At 37.7% G+C, this 19,909-nt stretch overlaps 3 protein-coding genes across 7 annotated transcripts; 1 reads left to right on the forward strand and 2 right to left on the reverse strand.

Moving 5' to 3' along the window:
- The first annotated feature begins 294 nt into the window (after positions 1-294).
- LOC122016710 (constitutive photomorphogenesis protein 10-like) lies at positions 295-8,774 on the forward strand. Of its 3 annotated transcripts, none has more exons than XM_042574097.1 (5): positions 295-431; positions 3,879-4,299; positions 7,491-7,564; positions 8,234-8,381; positions 8,488-8,774. In XM_042574097.1, the coding sequence occupies exons 2-5, from the start codon at positions 4,041-4,043 to the stop codon at positions 8,583-8,585; spliced, it is 579 nt and encodes a 192-aa protein (XP_042430031.1). In that variant the 5' UTR covers positions 295-431; positions 3,879-4,040; the 3' UTR covers positions 8,586-8,774. The 3 variants fall into 3 exon arrangements, with proteins under 3 accessions (XP_042430031.1, XP_042430030.1, XP_042430032.1); XM_042574096.1 differs by having other exon boundaries at positions 296-431; positions 3,868-4,299; XM_042574098.1 differs by having other exon boundaries at positions 296-431; positions 3,868-4,299; positions 8,530-8,774.
- Positions 8,775-9,488: 714 nt separating this feature from the next.
- On the reverse strand, positions 9,489-10,958 carry LOC122014384 (transcription termination factor MTERF15, mitochondrial-like). The gene is made up of 2 exons (XM_042570609.1): positions 10,346-10,958; positions 9,489-10,249 (listed from the first exon to the last, which is right to left on the reverse strand). Exons 1-2 carry the CDS (start codon positions 10,889-10,891, stop codon positions 9,770-9,772), a joined length of 1,026 nt encoding a protein of 341 aa, XP_042426543.1. The 5' UTR covers positions 10,892-10,958; the 3' UTR covers positions 9,489-9,769.
- A 748-nt stretch (positions 10,959-11,706) lies between these two features.
- Positions 11,707-15,943, reverse strand: LOC122017892. Of its 3 annotated transcripts, XR_006121487.1 has the most exons (3): positions 14,727-15,943; positions 13,778-13,881; positions 11,707-11,817 (listed from the first exon to the last, which is right to left on the reverse strand). XR_006121487.1 is itself a non-coding variant. In XM_042575605.1 (2 exons), the coding sequence occupies exon 1, from the start codon at positions 15,893-15,895 to the stop codon at positions 14,771-14,773; it is 1,125 nt and encodes a 374-aa protein (XP_042431539.1). In that variant the 5' UTR covers positions 15,896-15,943; the 3' UTR covers positions 13,513-13,594; positions 14,727-14,770. The 3 variants fall into 3 exon arrangements, 2 of the variants coding, with proteins under 2 accessions (XP_042431539.1, XP_042431541.1); XM_042575605.1 differs by lacking the exons at positions 11,707-11,817; positions 13,778-13,881 and adding an exon at positions 13,513-13,594; XM_042575607.1 differs by lacking the exons at positions 11,707-11,817; positions 13,778-13,881 and having other exon boundaries at positions 14,457-15,250; positions 15,347-15,943.
- Positions 15,944-19,909: the final 3,966 nt, after the last annotated feature.

The raw sequence follows: 19,909 nt of genomic DNA on the forward strand, positions 1-19,909 counted from the left end.
AAATTTTTAACACCAAAAATAGGTCAAATTGGAATTAAAAATTTTTAAAAATCAATATATTTGGTAAAAAATATTTTTATGGATATATTTACGATCAGGACAATGATACAAACACATAGAAATTTGTTTCATCAAATTCCGATATTTGTAAATCTGTATTTATTCCTTCTAAATTTTTTCCTCTTTTATTTAAAAAAATTAAATTTTAGGAAGATTACCTAAATTCGTCCCAGATTTTGGGACGAAATTGAAAACAAAAAATAAAAACCCTAGATCTATACTTCATCACGCGCTTCTTATTTTCTTCTCCGTTTCTTTCCTGTCTCCCCCGTTCCCCCTTCCAACCTGCGATTTTCAGGAGGGTTCTCCGACCGACGACGGCGTGATCTGCGACGACCGCGTGATCTCCGGCGGTGGAAGCTTTTCGATTGGTAAGCCCATCTCTCTACGCTGCTCTCGGATCTCCCTCTCTCGGCGACAACGTGATCTCCGGGGTGGCCGCGGGCTGGCCGTGGGCTGGCCGCTGCCAGGCGATGGCTGCCAGGCGCTGCCTGGCCGGCGTCTGGCCGGCGGTGCGGGCTGGCCGCTGCCCGGCGCTGCCTGGCCGCTGCCAGGAGCTGCCTGGCCGCTGCCTGGCCGGTGTGTGGCTGGCCGCTGCCAGGCGCTGGCTGGCCGGTGTCTGGCCGCCGGCATGGGCCTAGCCGTGGCTGGCCGCCGTCGTGTGGCTGGCCAACTCTGCCCCGCGTCGCGTCCCTGGCCTCGATTGGATGTGGGTGGCCCGGGTTGGCTGCCGGTGCCATCGGTGGCCACGTTTGGCCGCGGGTGGCCGCGTGGCAGTGCCTGGCAGGATGAGGTTGATCATTGTTTCATTTTTTATTTAATATTCGGAAGTTACTGCCTGAATTGATAATGTTGTTTGTGCAAGTCTCAATTTTGCGTGATCTCAGTGTAGTTGAAGACAGCTGTATTTGTTCACCTCTTTTTGGTATTCCTAAGTTCATTAATATGCATTTACTGATCTATATATAAAGTTAGCTTTAAATAATTATGTTATAGTTGATTAACTGTGTCCCTTCTTTTTGATAAGCTCCTCTTTGTTGTTTTGTCTTCAATGATAAGATTTATCTGTAGTTACTTTTAATAATGTTTAACTAAATAGCTGAATTCAGGTAAAATGCAGAATGAGCGAAGTTGGATGTATAACAAGAATTTGTCTAATCGTCAGGGGTTAACTCCTGAGTTTATCACTGGCCTGAGACAATTTTTGAATTTTGCATCTAGTCAAGTTATGTATATGGATGGCAAGAAGATAAGGTGTGCGTGTAAAAAGTGTCACAATGGCAAATTTTTACCCACCGATAAGGTTGAAGAACATCTTTGTAGATTTGGTTTTACTCCGAATTATTATAATTGGACAAGTCATGGCGAATCGTTCATATCTGATGAGGATTATGGACGGAATTTCCAAGCCTCTGTTAGTGGGGATCAGAGTTATTATGAACAATTCAATCCATATCAGAGGATGGTAATTGATGCAAGCTGTCAGAATTATATTCCCGAGACACTTGGTGCAAGTTCTAGTTTTCCTCCAACAAGTGAACAAATTTTTGCCACTAATACATTGCCGTTGGAGGAGCCTGATGTACCAAGTCTGGATGATTTTTATGGTTTGTTGGATGAAATTATAGAAGTAGCATACCCAGGGCCTCAAATGCAAGTTATACCAAAATCAAAAATGTTCCACCAAGATTCTAATAAAAGAAAAAACAGTAAATAAGCTCTAAAATTTCAGTAATTTAATTACTAAGAGACGGTTAAGGCCTGAGAGAAACACAATGTGATAGATCAATCATTTTAGTTAAGTCCTAAACCCTAATTATTGAATCAAGTAAGCATGAAACTTTGGAATTTAGTTACATAAGACCATAGGATTCTTAATCACCATATATTCACATTTCTGATTCTTTTATGGCCCACCCTTTGAAGACTAATTATATATTGTGACCATATACAAACAAAATAAATGTACAAGAAACTAAACCAAAATAATGAAAATTTTATGTTTTTCTACTTATTCTATTATAATATGTACATGTAAACGGGAAAAAAGAAGATAAAAAGATTATAATAGAAATGATATGTTAGTGCCAACAAACACATTGCCTCCACATTGTAGGCACCATCATTCTCAAAGCTACATCAAGTGCATAGAAAATCATTCTCAAGCAATGTCAACCATCGTCATCAAGTAAAGCAGAAATTTTTCCACAATAGAAATCCTATTATTTTATATTGTATATTTTTGTAAGTCGTATGACAAACTATAGAAATTTAACAACTCTAATTTATCAGTAATCCTCATTTCCTTTGTGTGCAAAGGAAGATGGAAAAAACTGATGACAAAGGAAGATGAAAATCCAGTAATGGGGATCCAGATCATTGTGCTCATCTAATTGAAAAGGAAGTTATATGAGATTCGATTTCAATTTATCAATAAGGTGACTACTATAACTAACACTCTTTTCCTTTGTTCAAAATAAAATCAAACATGATAAAAGAAGAGGGTGATCCAATAAAGAGTAAAGCACTAAGGCAAGAAAGTGCAAAAGATCACCCTCTTCTTTTATCATGTTTGATTTTATTTTGAACAAAGGAAAAGAGTGTTAGTTATAGTAGAGTCACCTTATTGATAAACTGAAATCGAATCTCATATAACTTCCTTTTCAATTAGATAAGCACAACGATCTGGATCCTTTTCAATTAGATAAGCACAACGATCTGGATCCCCATTACTGGATTTTCATCTTCCTTTGTCATCAGTTTTTTCAATCTTCCTTTGCACACAAAGGAAATGAGGATTACTGATAAATTGGAGTTGTTAAATTTCTATAGTTTGTCATACGACTTACAAAAATATACAATATAAAATAATAGGATTTCTATTGTGGAAAAATTTCTGCTTTACTTGATGACGATGGTTGACATTACTTGAGAATGATTTTCTATGCACTTGATGTAGCTTTGAGAATGATGGTGCCTAAAATGCGGAGGCAATGTGTTTGTTGGCACTAACATATCATTTCTATTATAATCTTTTTATCTTCTTTTTTTCCGTCTACATGTACATATTATAATAGAATAAGTAGAAAAACATAAAATTTTCATTATTTTGGTTTAGTTTCTTGTACATTTATTTTGTTTGTATATGGTCACAATATATAATTAGTTTTCAAAGGGTGGGCCATAAAAGAATCAGAAATGTGAATATATGGTGATTAAGAATCCTATGGTCTTATGTAACTAAATTCCAAAGTTTCATGCTTACTTGATTCAATAATTAGGGTTTAGGGCTTAACTAAAATGATTGATCTATCACATTGTGTTTCTCTCAGGCCTTAACCCGTCTCTTGGTAATTAAATTACTGAAATTTTAGAGCTTATTTACTGTTTTTTCTTTTATTAGAATCTTGGTGGAACCTTTCTGATTTTGGAACTAGTCACTGATGTTAGTATTTGGATCTAAGGAGAGAGAAACAAATTTTCTTCTTACGAATTCAATTCATGACATATATGTATATGAGAATAAATGCTTTATTGTCATGGTTTTTTGTAATATGGTGATCAGTTCTGAAATTAATGAATTTTAAAAGAACTTAATTTAGACACAAACTGAACAATCCAACATTAATTTCAACGAGGAACACATTGCAGCATCGTGGAAGTATCACCAATAATTTGAAAATCTTACACTTGATTATTGAATTTGTATACATTCTTATCGTTTGATACATGGTAGTAATGCTTGGATAGTTATTTATTTAGTTTTAATCTAAAAGGCTATTGAATTTATGGATTTTATGAATCTAGTCCTCTTGCAGGTTGAATGGTCTATTTTCCTATGAAGAGAGGTTATGCCCTCTAGTATCTCTACCTAGGAAAGCAAGCTTAACAACCTACAAAGCCAAGACATATTCTTAGAGTTGATTCTTATTATTCTGTTCCCAGTTTTTTACCCTTTTTATTGATTGCAATTGTGGAAAATGAGGTCTTCCACACCTACTAGTGGCCTTCCTTCAGGTGATGGCAGTGGAGGAGGTGGGATTGGTGGGGGAGGCAATGGTGGCATAGGGGGTGTTGGTGTTCGAGTTTGGCCACCAACTACATCAGTATCATCCTCAGGGAAGAGGATCCAAAAGGAGATGCAGGAGTTGAATGTTGACCCTCTTCTCGCAGATTGCTCCGCTGGCCCCAAGGGAGATAACCTGTACCACTGGGTCTCCACTATCATTGGCCCCCAAGGTCTATTTCTTCAATTAGTTTGCATCCCTACTGTGATATTTAACAGTCTAGACCCCTATATGCACATTTTACAACTGCTAGCTTTTAGTTAGTATTTGCTACTTGGTAAAATTTACTAAAATTTCCATGATCGAGTGGATTATTTGCGTCATCATCTAATTTATTGAGATCATGACATTGCACTTACAAATATCTGTTTCTGGTTGAGATCATTAGATTGTTATCTATGGGTTTGTAGTTTGATTATACACTTGCTACAATCATGTAAACCTATTTGTGGATTGGTTCAACATTCTTGTGAAATGTGCTAGGTTCTTAAGAGAGCTGTCCCCTTCCATGATATTTAGATGTTAAATGACTATGTTGTTTCTGATTTTCTTTGTTTTTTGAACCACCAGGACAACCTATACCCTTAGAATATTAGCATTATGATTACAGGTTGAAGGAATAATCAAATTAGTTTTTCTTGTGGCATGTTAGACTTTTAGCTTAGACAAACATAGCATTATGGTGAGTTGATGATTAGAACTTATATCTTTCATTCTCATTGGTAGATTATCCATCCTAGGGAATCATGACTAGATATGCATCTTTAAGTTGGGTTGTTGAACAATTTTTAATGGATGCCTTTAGCTGCTGAGCAAGAGTTGCTTTATAAATCCCTCCTTTATTCCTTCTTGCAACAAACTCTGCATATGTGAACACTTTTAGATGCCAAGCATTATGGAATTTGGTAAGTCAAATTGGCTTTCTTAAGAAAAAAATGTGGCAAGCCAACACTGTGTCACAGGCTGTGTTGATTGCGCTAGTGCCCATATATCCTAGGGTGCCATCCATTTATAGTACTTGACCAAGAATCCCTTGGTGTTAGTGGCATCTTCACTCCTTATTTATTTATGTATTTTTATTTTATCATTTAGTCTAATTTAGCCAACTAGGAACACCTTGGTGTAAAAGCCCTTTTAAGTTTGTAAAACATTGGCCCATCCATCTTCACTTGCCTTCCATTCAAGTTTGATGCTGCTTGCACAGCAATTGTAATTCGCCAACTCCTTTATTTATGGCCATAAAAATCTTTCAAACACTACTAACTAAAGGTGTAGACTGATAGTTGATCCTGTCTGAAAGCGGTAAAGGCGGTGAGCTGGTGTTGCTGACCAAGTGAAGACTTCGCGTTGTCTTGCAACATAAAGAGCGTTAGTGCCGGGCCAAGGAGGTGGTCTTGGCGTTGACCCTGCGATACTCAAGTTAGTGATTGATTCAGGAGAAGAAACTAGTGGAAGCAAACAATAGCAAAGAGCGTGTAGAATAATAGAGCATCGCATGCCTCCGCCTATAGATGGAGACCCCTTTTTATAATGTCACTATTGCGTTATGCACGGATCTTAAAGCATTAACATACTTTATGAAGCATTCCTAAGAAATGACAGACCATAAAGTGATCCTGACACCTTTCCTTAAACAAGTGCGCAAATCTCTGCGATGTGACAGGTTGAAAGCTTCGAATGTGCGATTTGTCAGTAAGATATTCTTTGTCCTTTATGGCACTAACTTCCAGAAGGAGTACGGAATTGCAGGTCCTTGGGGCCCGCATTAGGCCGTCCGACCGCCACTCGGCTAGGGGATGGCTAGCTCGGCCTCAAGGAATGTAGTCAACAACTCGTTCTTCACTCGGCCTTCCCTTTTCCCGAAGAGGCGTGATATATCTGGCCGGCCCCTAGGTCCGATCAAATAGAGCAGCGAATCAGGCAAGTTATATTTTAGTTTTTGACCTCGTCTGTAAGTCTTAAGTAATTGCTCGAAGTACGGTCGATCAGGACGTCCGGTCGGCCACTCTTGTCCGGTCAACCACTCACGTCCAACTGGTTGTTCCCGCTCGACCACACAAGCCCGGTCGGCAGTTCCAGGCCCAATCACCCTAGCTCGGGTTAGTGCTTTTGACCACTTCTTGACTTCGATCTCCGCACCAGCTGATCTTCCTTACTTTGACTTGTTTTTCAGGGGTTCACCTTTATCGCCATATCAATAGTAATTATAGTTCTTATTGGGATTAACACTAGCTTTTCTGGTCTTTTATAATAGGGTGTTGTCACACCATATTGGATAGGTGACAAATCCCCATTTGAGACAGGAGCGATATGGTTAAATCCCTCCAAATAGTGCTAATGTCATTCTACAGATTCAAACTCCAAACCTTTTGTCAGAAAAGCCTCAAGATTTCGCTTGCTTACCACTAAGACCAAACAACTGTTGGTAGATTAACACTAGTTTTGTGTAAACCATCCTACTGCTTTCTTTATAGTCCTTACATTTTCCTCTAAATTAGAAAAATCATGTATTTCTAAAATTCCTTATGTTTTATTAATTTTGTACTATAATTGAGATGAATTTTAATTCAAATTTGATATATATTTCCTTTTCCAACTACATTCCATGGGAGCTATTGCTTTGCATTAGAATTTTATCTGGAATTCCACCAAAATAGATGGATACCATTTCCAGTCATTTGGCAGCATCATTCTATTATTGGAGGAGTTTTGTGTTGTTGAAATCATACTACTTTGTAACCATTCCATGGTTAGGACCTGCCAAATTTTAATCTCAACATTAAAATGTGCACAAATTGTTGACAACAAACATGAGAAAATCATTTTATTAATTTTGTACTATCAAATTGAGATGAATTTTAATTCATATTTGATATATTTTTCCTTTTCCAACTACGTTCCATGTGAGCTATTGCTTTGGCATTAGAATTATATCTGGAATTCCACCAAAATAGATGGATACCATTTCCAGTCACTTGGCAGCATCATTCTATTATTGGAGGAGTTTTGTGTTGTTGAAATCATACTACTTTGTAACCATTCCATGGTTAGGAACTGCCAAATTTCAATCTAAACATAAAACTGTGCACAAATTGTTGCCAACAAACATGCTAAAATCATTATAATTTTTGAAAAATCTATTAGAAATGAGCTAGTATTTCTTGTACATTCTAGGTTTCTGATTTTGAACAACTTGCCTGTTGATTCTGTTAATTGCTGATAGTCTATATGTTGTAATTTCATGACTATATGCCTTTCTTTCTTTCTTTCTTTTTTTGGAGTAAGCTCTCATAAGAACGATAAATAACCTTAGAATGTTCAGCCTGGAACATTTACTACAACCATCTTTTGTTCTTATTTCAGGATCGCCATATGAAGGTGGCATTTTTTTCCTTGACATCATATTTCCACCTGAGTATCCGTTCAAAGCTCCAAAGGTACAGCCTGAACTAAACAAAACGAAACCAATCATGTTCTGCATTTTCAGGTCTAAGAGTATCATCCTGGATCTTTTAGCTATAACATTAGTCATATTGCTCTATCAGAACATAACAGGAAGCATATTTACTGCTGAATGATGACTTCAATATAGAAGTGTATTGAATGTGGCTTATTGCTGCCAATGGGCTATAGCAGCCATAGCACACCATGATCCATGGCACATGTTTCACAAAAATTAATTTTATCCGCAATCCAGCTTGAATCCTTGAAGATTGTTATCCTTTGAATATGTTTCCAAGTTCTATTATGGAGGTTTTCTTTTCAAGTTGAACTCATCTCTAGTGGATGAAACCTTGAAAAGTCAAATTGGAAATTTGACTGAACCACTTATACAAGTCACTTAAACTGACTGGAATTCCCATGTTTGGTATGTCGGAACTGTGATGTATAGGTAGGCAGTTGGTGACTTCAAAGGATATTAGGTTGTTTGGAGGAATATCTGAGTTGGTCAAACAACTTCTAGTCCAAACATTTTGACTTGAGCTATATATGGATGCCCACATAGAAATGTTAAATTTTGTAGAGCAATAAAATAAGTGAGAATTGCTATCATCTTTTATCTTCTACTTAAGTTGGTTATGTAATCTTCATCATTATGCAATCAGGTGACATTTAAAACCCGGATTTATCACTGCAATGTTGATACTGCCGGCAATCTAAATCTAGACATCCTGAAGGATGGATGGAGTCCAGCTTTAACAATTTCCAAGGTTTTAATTGCCATCAAATCCATCATCACTAATCCTGACCCCTGTATGTGCATATATATTCTCTACTTCGTTAATTGCTCAATTAGACCTTGAACCATATTTGTTTATCCTCTTCATATGCTGTTTATTCCCCTCTATCCTGCTTGCAGATACTTCTCGCAACTCAAGTATTGCTCAATTATATTTGACAGATCGAGCTAAGCACCACAAGATAGCAGCCGACTGGACTAAGCGATTTGCTCAGTAAGAAAAGTTCAGCTTTCTGTTGCAGCCGCTTAAACCGATGTTCCATTTGCTTGAAGAAATAGTAGTTTGTCATCGTACTTAAGATTTTGAACAATGTTCTTTGTGCCTTCAATATTGTTGGTTTATCCTTCAACCTTTCAGGATTTGTTTCTGCTTACTTCTTAGTTAAATCTCGTGGAGTTATGGTTTATTACGGTGAATTTCAATGTCATGTTGAATACATCATGATATCGACAAACTCAGTCTACCAATAGCCCTGTATCGCAGGATGATTGGAATTGAGAGCTGGGTTTGTCTCCACATGCTGGTAAGGATGCTAGGATTCATAGAGCTACACTTGAAGTGTGAGTGGTCATTGGAATGGAGGTGTGCCATTGCAGCAGCATCGCACTAGGTTATCAAAGAATAGTAATAACAGCTATGTATGCCATTGCAGCTGACCTGGGAATCATTCAGTTCAAAATGGATAAAATCCAATTGAATCAAAAGTTTAATCTTCTGTTTTACATTATAAAATTCAGAGTTTAGAATGAATTTAAAATTTATACAAAGCTATTGAGTAACTTGCTATAATATATAAAAGCTATTCAATAAATACTATATGCATGTAGAAATTATTTAGTAGTGAATTTATGATTTAAGATTTATACTAAAAAAATTCAATAACTGTTATAATCGTTTGAAATAAAATTGATGCTTCACTAAATAGTCCTTGTAAGTGTTTATGTCACATATATCACCTAAATGTGCTCGATAGGTGAGCTATTTTCTTTCAGATCTTTTGGGGCAACATGAAAGATATGTCCTTGTGCAATCAGGTGATAGACTCTTTCCTCCAAAAAGCTCAATGAAGGAAATTGCAATGTGACTTCTATGCTCCTCCAGCTTTGAAAGATACTAAAGATTAATTAGAAAGAAAAATGGTTTCTCCATAACTTTGGCAGATGGGCAGTGTAGTGCAGCATACATCTGACTCTGATCATTCTTAAATATCTGTTCATCAGGATTTCACCTGAGAAGTTCCTAAAACAAATCGTCAACTTAATCAGGTTGCAAAAAGGAACTTGAAAAACTACAATAAAAATCGGTTCAATATCATTGCTTGTAAGTAACAAAATAACATCCTGAAATAAATCCTTGCATTCATTTGCAGTTTGGTTTATTCCCCTTGAACTCAGCTACAGCTCACGAGAGATCAAGAAGCTTGGGGAGTTTATCTTTGTAAGGGAGAACAAAGGTCTGCAAGAATTTTGGACCAGGCAATGCGAAAAATCTATGTAGCTTGGTTTTTGAAGTCCATAACCCTTCAGATTTCAATATCTTCATCAATTGAAATCGAGGTATTAACCTCTTTTCCAAACTGAATGCTAAAACGGTTGGGTTTTTAGCAATCTCAGAAGGTTTAAGTTCAACATCCTTGATAAAAAATTCCATCTTCCTCTGCAATGCCTCTGTGGAACGCCATAAAAAGGTAGGACGTTGCTTGAATGCAGCAGTGAAATCCGAGTTCGACCAACCAAAGCTGTGCATGAGCTTTACTTGGACCTCAAATTTTTCCTTGCTGACCCTGTACAGCGCATCAAGGATCCAGAGAAACATCTTAGATTTCCGGGGAATTCCAATCCCCTCAGCTCTATCAACCAAAGCCCGGAGGGATTCAGGATTCTGCACGACGAAGCCAGGGTGCTTTTTAAGGACAAGAGAAACCCTGTCTTCAGGAATACCACATTCATCCCGTAAGAAGTTCAAGTTAGGGCGTACCACATTCTTAATGCTGGTGCTCATAAACCTATTGCAGCTCCGGAGTTGTCTGAAGAGGATCTCCCTCGATCCAAATAAACTTTCCCAAACCTTCAATCTGGGGAGAAGCGTGTTCTGGACGTTGAGGGAAAGAATGACGGGATGCCGCAAAACCGCATTGGCGATGTCGGACTCAGATAACCCCATGTCGCGCAAAATTTTAAACTTTGGAGCGAGACTGTTCTCCACATCCCTGCAGAGAAATCCTGGCTTCGAAGATATTATCTTTCTGAGATTAGCTCCATCAATGCCCTGAGATCTCAGAAATCCAAGAACGGCGTCGGCCTTCTCGGCGGAACGAAAACGGGGGAACGACTTGGAGACCTTGGAAGCATCGTCGGCGGAGAACCCGCATGCATTCATGAGGTACTCGACCAGGAAGTTGGGATCGGGAGAAGCGGTGCCGACTGAGGAGGAGGCGGAAGCGCCGGTGGAGAAGAAGAGGCGACGGAGTTGGATCGATGGAAGGAGCGCATGGCGGTGGACCAGGGAGTGAAGGTGAAGCATCGCGACGGCCGACCAGGTAAGCTCGCCACGAATGTAACGCAAAGACCAGATAGCAAAGACCTAATTGAAAAGCTCTTCACTTCTGGACCAATTTCATATTTGTCCCCCTATATGTTCCGTATTTTCTTAAGGCTACCCATAAATTTCACTTTTGCGTTAGATACCAGAAAGAAAAAATAGCAAAAAAAAAAAAAAAACCCGGTCCTTTAAATATTTAACGCTCCATTTATTTTGCATAAAGTTTTATACTGATATAAAATAGTTTGCAAGACTTTTATTTTTTTTTATAAAATATCCTTTATTTTCCCCAAATTACATAGGTGTTTTGGGTCGGTTCAATAGGAGTTGAGATCCTCTGTCCCTTAAATGGCAGTGCACATCACGAGATCATCATGACCGTCCGATAGGGACATGGGGACACACCATTTTAAGAACAGAGGATCTCAACTCGTTCAATAGCATAGCCTCCCGTGGGTTCCTTTTTTATTTTACCCTTCTTAAAAACCGTTGGTACATCGTTTGAAGTAAAGACCATTTCAAATTGTGCTAACATGTTTTGAACGGTGCATCTCATCTTATTTTTCGCCGAATGGTGATCTTCTGTTATGTAAAAACAGATGAATATTTTTCGACGAATGGTGCAACTTCTTGTTAGAGAAAATGAGGAACAACACATTAGTTATCCAATGGAGTTTCATATTTAGCAAACTTTTCAACTTATTGTACATGGAAAACTTTATTGGAGAAAACCTAACAAACATAGCTATAGTGCAACCTTTTCTCTGGCAAACAATGACAGTCTTCATAAGATAACTGCTCTTGACCACACGTCTCTCTCCTGACCACGAAGTTGAAAGGTTTGTTAGTTCTCTGTTATCGTATCAGGACAGTGTACAAGTGAGGTGTTGGCCGCCAAGTGTAAGCAACTGTAACATCAGGTTAAAAAATTTCAAATACTCGTTAAGTTTTGTCAACCAGCATTCCAGATAATCTATAAACCATGTAGGCCATGTTAACATCTCAAATAGCCCTTACCAATATTGTAGTCAGGGACAACTTCGTTATATTCATCTAATATTTTTTTTATCATTATAGAAAAACTAATTACAATGTTAGTGATAGTTGAAATCGTAGTGTAGAAGAAGTTTTACGTTCTTATAAATCTTGTGAACAATATATAAATTTTCTTCTACTAATCCATAAATGAATTAATATTATGTAAAAATTAACATTATATGTAGCAAGTTATAATAAAAAAGTGATTACGCTCACCTGATGCACCTTTCATAATTCGTCCCTAGATTATATAAAGGGAAGTAAATTACAAGATCAACTTATAATAAACTGCCAAATTGGCTAGGGTGGAAAGAGTTTTTTTTACGAAGACATGCGCCTACTGAAATTAATCTCTTATCCCATTATAATAAGTCTATCACTCTCTAACCAACGGGACATCTCATGGGAATATAGATTAATATTATATGAATCTCACTAATATGGTTTAGTAAAATCTTAATTATCTTGCATTATTAATGCTATCTTGACTTTATTGTCAATCTTTTTTTTATTAAAAAATTAATTCATAATACCTTGAATTAATCAATAAATAGTATGGTTACAAGTTTAAAGCTGCTTGTTTGTGAAATGTTAAATTTTAAAATGTGCAACTACAAATTTAGAAACATGTGATGATCTATTGACTTCCTTCACTTAACTAATGTGCTATAGAAATATTCACATAGTTAATATAAGTGATTGTTATTTACGATTACATCAATACAGAGACTCATTTTATGATGAAGTGTGTTCACGTAAAATGGAATTGATTGATTCACAAAAACAAGACTGACTTGGTGATGATACACCAAACGTAAATACCAATAATGACAAAATGCCATCTTCCACTCTAGTATTGTATTGAGTACTAGAGAGTATGAATTGTATATACAATAAGATGTTATCAGCGAGAATTAGTTAGAACAAATGTTTGAAAATACATGGACTCAGCCAGAATATTAAAATATTAAAATGCTAATTGAAATTCAGAAATTGAAAGGGATGTTTCTACTAATAAATTTATAACGAATGATATGAACTATTCAATAAATCCACCAATGATATTGAATGAGTATAGTGATCTTGAAAAAATATTTTCATTAGCTAAAGATGATTATGTAATGAACCCACCCCTTATTGTGTCCTAAAGACAAAAACCAGACGAGAGTGATGGATTTTTTTATGGGTAAAGCAATGTAAAATTTAATATGTAATAAGTAAATTTTATTTTTAAATAGTGGAATGAATTTTTATTTACTTTTCATAATATAATTTACATTCAATTGAAGGATGCAATTTATTTTTCTTTTATTTTCATATTTATAATATAATTTGCATTCACTTGAAATAGTAATGCAGTGCATTTTTTTTTAAATTTTCATATTCTTCATTCCACTCCATGACAGTAAGAGTAAATTAAAAAACTATCAATACTTATGTAGGTATTCTCAATCCAAAAATATTTTAAATATGCATTTGCTGAATATGCTATGAAAAGATGGGTGGACTTGAAAAAAATCAGAATTAAAATAATTTATAATGAAGAAAATTGCACATCGACAATAATTAAAGGGAGAAATAGAATTGACTGTACATTTTAAAACACACAATGTCTTCTATTTTGCAGGGAGTTCCTCTGACCAGTTCCTAAAATAAGTGCTTTGCAAGTCAAACAGAATGTAAAAAAGAAATTTGGAAAAAACTAGCACCCTCATGTTTGAATTAGCAGTTAAATTTATAATTGACGCACTAGGAAATAATAAACAAACCATATGAAACTAGAACAGGAATGGTTCAATATCATTGCTTATTCAGAAAAGAAACTCATACCCAAATAAACCCTTCAACTGTTGGATATTCCTCTCAAACTCAGCTACAACTCACAAGATTTCATGTCCTTTGGGTAATTTATCTTTGCAAGGGAACACATACTTCTGCAAAAATTTTGGACCAGACGATGAGAAAAATATATGTAGTTGATTTCAATATCTTCATCACACGAACCGGAGGAATCAACCTCTTTTCCAAACTTAATCCTAAAAGGTAACGGGTGGTGAGCAATGTCTAAAGGCACAATCCCAACATCCTTGATAAAAAAATTCCATCTTCCTCTGCAATGCCTATGTGGAACTCAATAAAAAAGTTGGATGTTTCTTGACTGCAATCAAATTAATTAGCTATCTTAAGAGACAAAAAAAACTAACATTGTGTCACAAGCTCTGCTAGTCTGCTGATTGGGCTAATGCCCGATCCCAGGGTGCCATCCATTTATAAGACTTGACAAAGAATCCCTTTGTGTCAGTATCGTCTTCACTCTTCTTTGTTATTTATTTATTTATCTATATATCTATTCTAATTTAGCCAGCTAGGAACACCTTGGTGTAAAAGCCCTTTTGAATTTGTAAAACATTGTCCCATCCATTTCACTTACACAGCAATTGTAATTTCCCATCTCTTTTTATTTATGGCAATAAAAACCTTTCAAACGCTACTAACTGAAGATGTAGAGTCATAGTAATTATAGTTCTTGGTATTAACAATAGCTTTTCTGGTCTTTGATCAGATAGGTGACAAATCCCCATTTGAGACAGGAGCGATAGGGTTAAATCCCTCCAAATACTGCTAATGCAAATCAGTTTGCAAAATGGAACTCGGAAAACCTAGCATGCTCATGTCTACAATAACAGTTATAAATAATAGAGCATGAAAACTACAATAAAGATTAGCTCAATATCATTGCTTCTACATCATAAAATAACATACGCAAATAAATCCTTACATTCATTTGCAGTTTGGATCATTCACCTCTACCTCAGCTACAGCTCACACGACTTCAAGAAGTTTGGGGAGTTTATCTTTGTAAGGGAAGACAAAGCTCTGCAAGAATTTTGAACTCGGCAATGAGAAAAAGTTTTGTATCTTGATTTTCGAAGTCCATAACCCTTCAGATTTCAATATCTTCATCAATTGAAACCGAGGAATTGACCTCTTTTCCAAACTAAATGCTAAAACGATTGGGTGGTTAGCAATCTCAGAAGGTTTAATTTCAACATCCTTGATAAAAAATTCCATCTTCCTCTGCAATAGCTCTGTGGAATGCCATAAAAAGGTTGGGCGTTTCATGAATGCAGCAATGAAATCCGAGTTCGACCAACCAAAGCTGTGCATGAGCTTTACTTGGGCCTCAAATTTCTCCTTGCTGACCCCGTGCAGCACATCAAGGATCCTGAGGAACATCTTAGATTTCCGGGAAACTCCAATCCCCTCAGCTCTATCTACCAAAGCCCGGAGGGATTCAGGATTCTGCACTATGAAGCCGGGGTGCATTTTAAGGACAAGGGAAACCCTGTCTTCAGGAATTCCACATTCATCCCGTAAGAAGTTCAAGTTAGGGCGTACCACATTCTCAATGCTGGTGCTCATAAACCTATTACAGCTCCGGAGTTTCCTGAGGAGGATCTCCCTCGATCCAAATAAACTTTCCCAAACCTTCAATCTGGGGAGAAGCGTGTTCTGGACGTTGAGGGAAAGAATGATGGGGTGCAGCATAACGACATTGACGGCGTCGGACTCAGAGAACCCCATGTCGCGTAAAAAATTGAACTTATGAGCGAGGTTCGTCTGCACATCGCAGCCGAGCAATGTTGGTTTCCAAGTTATTAGCTTTCTGAGATTAGAGTCATCAAGGCCCTGGGATCTGAGAAATCCAAGAACGGCGTCAGCCTTCTCGGCGGACCGAATACGGGGGAGCGACTTGGAGACCTTGGAAGCATCGTCGGCGGAGAAGCCGCATGTATTCACGAGGTACTCAACAAGGAAGTGGGGATCGGTAGAAGCGGTGGTGGCGACTGAGGAGGAGGCGGAAGCGCCGGTGGAGAAGAAGAGACGACGGAGTCGGATCGATGGAAGGAGCGCATGGCGGCGGACTAGGGAGTGCAGGTGAAGCATCACGACGGCCGACCAGGTAAGCTCGCCACGAATGTAGCGCACAGACCAAATCGCAAACCCTAATTTTAAAAAGGGCGAATTATATTTTACCCCCTGAGGTTTGGCTAAAGTACGAAAATGATTCTCGTGATTTCAAAATTAACAAAAAATCCCTTGACTGATGGACAATAGGTAAAAATAAGAAAAAGATATATATATATATATATATATATATATATATATACCCTGCGTTTCAGGAGAAAAAAAAATAAAAAATTAACTGACGCAGCTGAATTTTTTTTTTTTTTTACAAAAATGGGCATCGATAACATTCATATCTCCCACTCTCATACACAAACTCCAACACTTCTCTTCATCGACTTATCTCGATCAACTCTTGATTTCCCTCGACCAAATAATCAGCCGTATTCCATCCCAGAGAGAAGCTACAAAAATATTCCGAACGATCTAAACACGGAGGAGACCTAGAGAGAATCAAGGTTTGACACAACACACAAATATGGTAAGACATGCATGAAGATGTTGGTGAAATCAAAAAGTTGTAAAACTTTTGTATTTAATGTGTTTCAGTAAATGACTTGAACTATATGGCAGAGATAGGTACATCTAGCGCTTGAATAAACCAAAAATTGGGATTTTTGAAAATTATTATTTTGGTGATGATAATACGAAAAGTTAATGATAGTTAGGACTTCTATTATTATGTTTTATTATGGAAATTTAATCATTTTTTTAGAATTTAGGGTTGTTGTTCATTGAGAATGTATTGGTACTACACTGTTGGTCTGTTTTTGTAGGCTGGGAATAAACCTGTATTCCAAATAATATTGCACTATGGTAGCCATGCAGTATCATATGTTGTGTTGCTCTCTGATATTACATAGTAGTTTTGGTGTGACCCTGAGGCTTGGAAAACCATGTTGTTGGTTGTTACTTGTGATGTGCCTTATAGCGAAACTAGGATGGTGTTGGACAGTGATCATAAAGTTGAAGAGATGTTTAGAGTTTATAATGGACAATATGTAATTAATGTGTATGTTGAAGAGTCAATTTCTGTTGATGATAACTTTATGTTTTCCTTTGATAAGAGAACATATTTGTTGTTGACTCTAATGCTGATGATAACCTTAATGCTGTGTTGAATGAAAATATTATTGATGATAAGACTAATGTTGTTAGTGTGATGAATAAGTGTTTCGATACCAGACCTGAAAATGCAGCAAAGCCTTCTAGAGGCAATGTGAAACGTAAGATAAGTGCAAGATTAGTTGCAAAAAATGGGCATGGTGAAAGGATTACAAACATAGGAGTAGAGAACAGTGATGATGTTGAATTAAGTGAAGAGGATGATATATTTGTGATAAGTGATGATGAAAATGATCATGATTCTGTTGATGATAGTAGGTTTAACAAATATTGCATCCATGAAACCGAAAGTGATAATGGGAGTGAAATTTCCAATTATGACTTTGAAAATGATTCCATTCCTGATTTTGATTCTGAAAGTGATGTTGAACCTGATTTGCTAGCCAAATGTTTGAATAGAGAAGAGTATAAGCTCATAGAGGGTGAAAAAAAATTAAATTAATGCAAGGAATGATTTTTGAGAATCGGGAAGTGTATAAGAAGGTGCTATGTGATTATTCTATTCAAATGGGGTTCGAGTTAGTGAAAATTAAAAATGACAGTAATAGGGTAATAGTTGGTTGTGCTGGGATGTCTGCCCTTGGAGGTCTGGCAGATCGACGGGCTGACCTGACATCTTGTACGAAGTCCAACTAGATTGACGGACTGACCTGATAGCTGACACGAAGTCCAGACGAGTCGAAGGGCTGACCTGACGTTTAGCACGAAGTCCAGCTAGGTTGACGGGCTGACCTGATAGCTGACACGAAGTCCAGACGGGTCGAAGGGCTGACCGGACGTCTGACAGGTAAGTTGAGGTAAATCACTAGAGGGGAGTGACTGTCAGGACGCGTTCTCGAGAAGGGAACATTAGGCGTTGATCCAACTTAGATCTATTTCAGAAATCTAAGTTGAGATCGTGACTAGATTCCAGTCTTGATAAGATGGAATCTAGTTACTGCTTTTTATTACTCTTATAAACTTAACTGTGTTAACACTTTGTTTTGCAGGGTAGTTTTGCATTTTGCCTTGGACTAATGTTTTTTGCAGGTTCTGAAAAAACAAAGGTCCGGGCGCTTGGAAGGGATTCAGGCGCCCGGGATGCAAGTTTTATCCCCAACGTGCTTCGCCACGTTTAGCTTCATGGTTGGACGGGCTACTTCACACTCCAAGCGCTCGGAAGCGATCTAGGCGCCCGGAGCCTCCTATATAAGGAGGATGCACCCTAGAGCAAAGAACAACGAACAACAAAGCCTTCCAAAGCTTGCTCTACCGTGTTGTGCTCCTGCGACGCCGCGAAGCGACTCCGACTACGTGCTGCCTTTATTTCTTTACTATTATCGGTATTTTTTTTAAAAAAAAGTTCTTGTACCTTAAATTTGTAATCGAATTTTCGAACTACTAGTGGATTGCCCAACGAAAGCACTCGACGAGTGCGAGCCTTGGAGTAGGAGTCGACTAAGACTCCGAACCAAGTAAAAAATTACTTGTGTTAACGCTATGTTTTTTCTTTTCCGCTCTGCACTCGATTTTCAACGAATTTCTAAATCGATATTCACCCCCCCCTCTATCGACTTTCACGATCCAATAAGTGTTATCAGAGCAGGTACTCTGATTTATTGCAACCACCAATCAGACAGGGGGTGAAATTTGTTTTTATTTTTTTCGTTTTTCAGTTTTACGCTATTATCCAAACTGGTATCATTGTCATTTTTGGAAATTTTTATCCATAGTAATTAAGCTGAATTGGTGTAACACCAATTTAGTTTTTCTTTAATTTTATTCCACACTGCTAATCCAAGACCAAGCCTTGGGATTTTTGTCTCTTTATTTATTTGTGTGCAGAATAAAAATGTCTCAAGTTGAAGGCTTCGGCACAGTACATCCCCCCTATTCAACGGGGAGGGCTTCCCCTACTAGAAGAAGTAGATGGAGGTCTACCTGAAGACCGACTTCGACCAGTGGTTCAGCGTCACCAGAAGATACAAGGTACCGGTCAACAACTCCGGAAACCCACTAGACCCGGAACGGTGGACTCCGGATATGAGAAAGAAATCCTTAATGGACTACAAAGCTCTCAACACGCTGCAATGCGGACTGACAAAGGAAGAGCTGAACTGAGTGGGACCGCACCAAAACGCTAAAGAGTTATGGGACAAGTTGATCGAACTACATAAAGGAACAAGCGACCCAAAGGTAACTAAGCACGATCTTTTGTTAAACAAATTATTTAATATTAAAATGCAGGAAGGAGAAACAGCGAGTCAACTCCATGCGATGATCAAAGACATACTCAACGGACTCCACGTGATAGGCTACCAAATGGAAAATCGTCATTTAATAAGGTACGCTTTAAATGCTTTTCCGCGTAATACATTGTGGGCATCTATCGTGGATGCCTACAAAATTTCTAAAAATGTATCTAAATTGAAACTAGACGAACTTTTCTGTGTACTTGAATTACACGAGCAGACTAACACCAGGTCTGAGAAAGGTATTGCTTTGTTTGTAGGTCCCTCCAAGGAGAAGAAAAAGACCAAGCTTGATCCTGAAGATGAGTCCGACCAAGATTCTGAAGACGAAGAGTAACTGGTGAACCTGGTAAGAAAAATATTCACCAGGAGGAAGAAAAACTTCAACAAAAATGACCTGTAGGAGATCAACTCCCCATCTGAATCAAGGAACGTGACTTGCTTCGGGTGCAACAAGAAAGGTCACTACAAGAATGAGTGTTCGAGATTGAAGAGCAACAAGTTGAAGACATCCAAGAAGAAGGCTCTCAAAGTAACCTGGGGTGACTCTTCCTCAGAAGAATCAGAGGCCGAATATCAGAAGCACCAGAGTCACCTCGCGTTGATGGCCCGCGAAGAAGAATCGGAGGACGAATCG

The sequence above is a fragment of the Zingiber officinale genome, chromosome 8B (assembly GCF_018446385.1).
Source record: "Zingiber officinale cultivar Zhangliang chromosome 8B, Zo_v1.1, whole genome shotgun sequence".
In the NCBI taxonomy this organism is placed as follows: domain Eukaryota; kingdom Viridiplantae; phylum Streptophyta; class Magnoliopsida; order Zingiberales; family Zingiberaceae; genus Zingiber; species Zingiber officinale.

Excerpts from the sequence above, each read along its gene's own strand:
- LOC122016710 (XM_042574097.1), top strand. The coding sequence starts at position 4,041 with ATGAGGTCTTCCACACCTACTAGTGGCCTTCCTTCAGGTGATGGCAGT. Across the intron at positions 4,300-7,490 it reads CACTATCATTGGCCCCCAAG|GATCGCCATATGAAGGTGGC; the intron begins GTCTATTTCTTC and ends TTCTTATTTCAG. Across the intron at positions 7,565-8,233 it reads ATCCGTTCAAAGCTCCAAAG|GTGACATTTAAAACCCGGAT; the intron begins GTACAGCCTGAA and ends TTATGCAATCAG.
- LOC122014384 (XM_042570609.1), bottom strand. The coding sequence starts at position 10,891 with ATGCTTCACCTTCACTCCCTGGTCCACCGCCATGCGCTCCTTCCATCG. Across the intron at positions 10,250-10,345 it reads GCACCAGCATTAAGAATGTG|AATCCTGAATCCCTCCGGGC; the intron begins GTACGCCCTAAC and ends TTCGTCGTGCAG.
- LOC122017892 (XM_042575605.1), bottom strand. The coding sequence starts at position 15,895 with ATGCTTCACCTGCACTCCCTAGTCCGCCGCCATGCGCTCCTTCCATCG.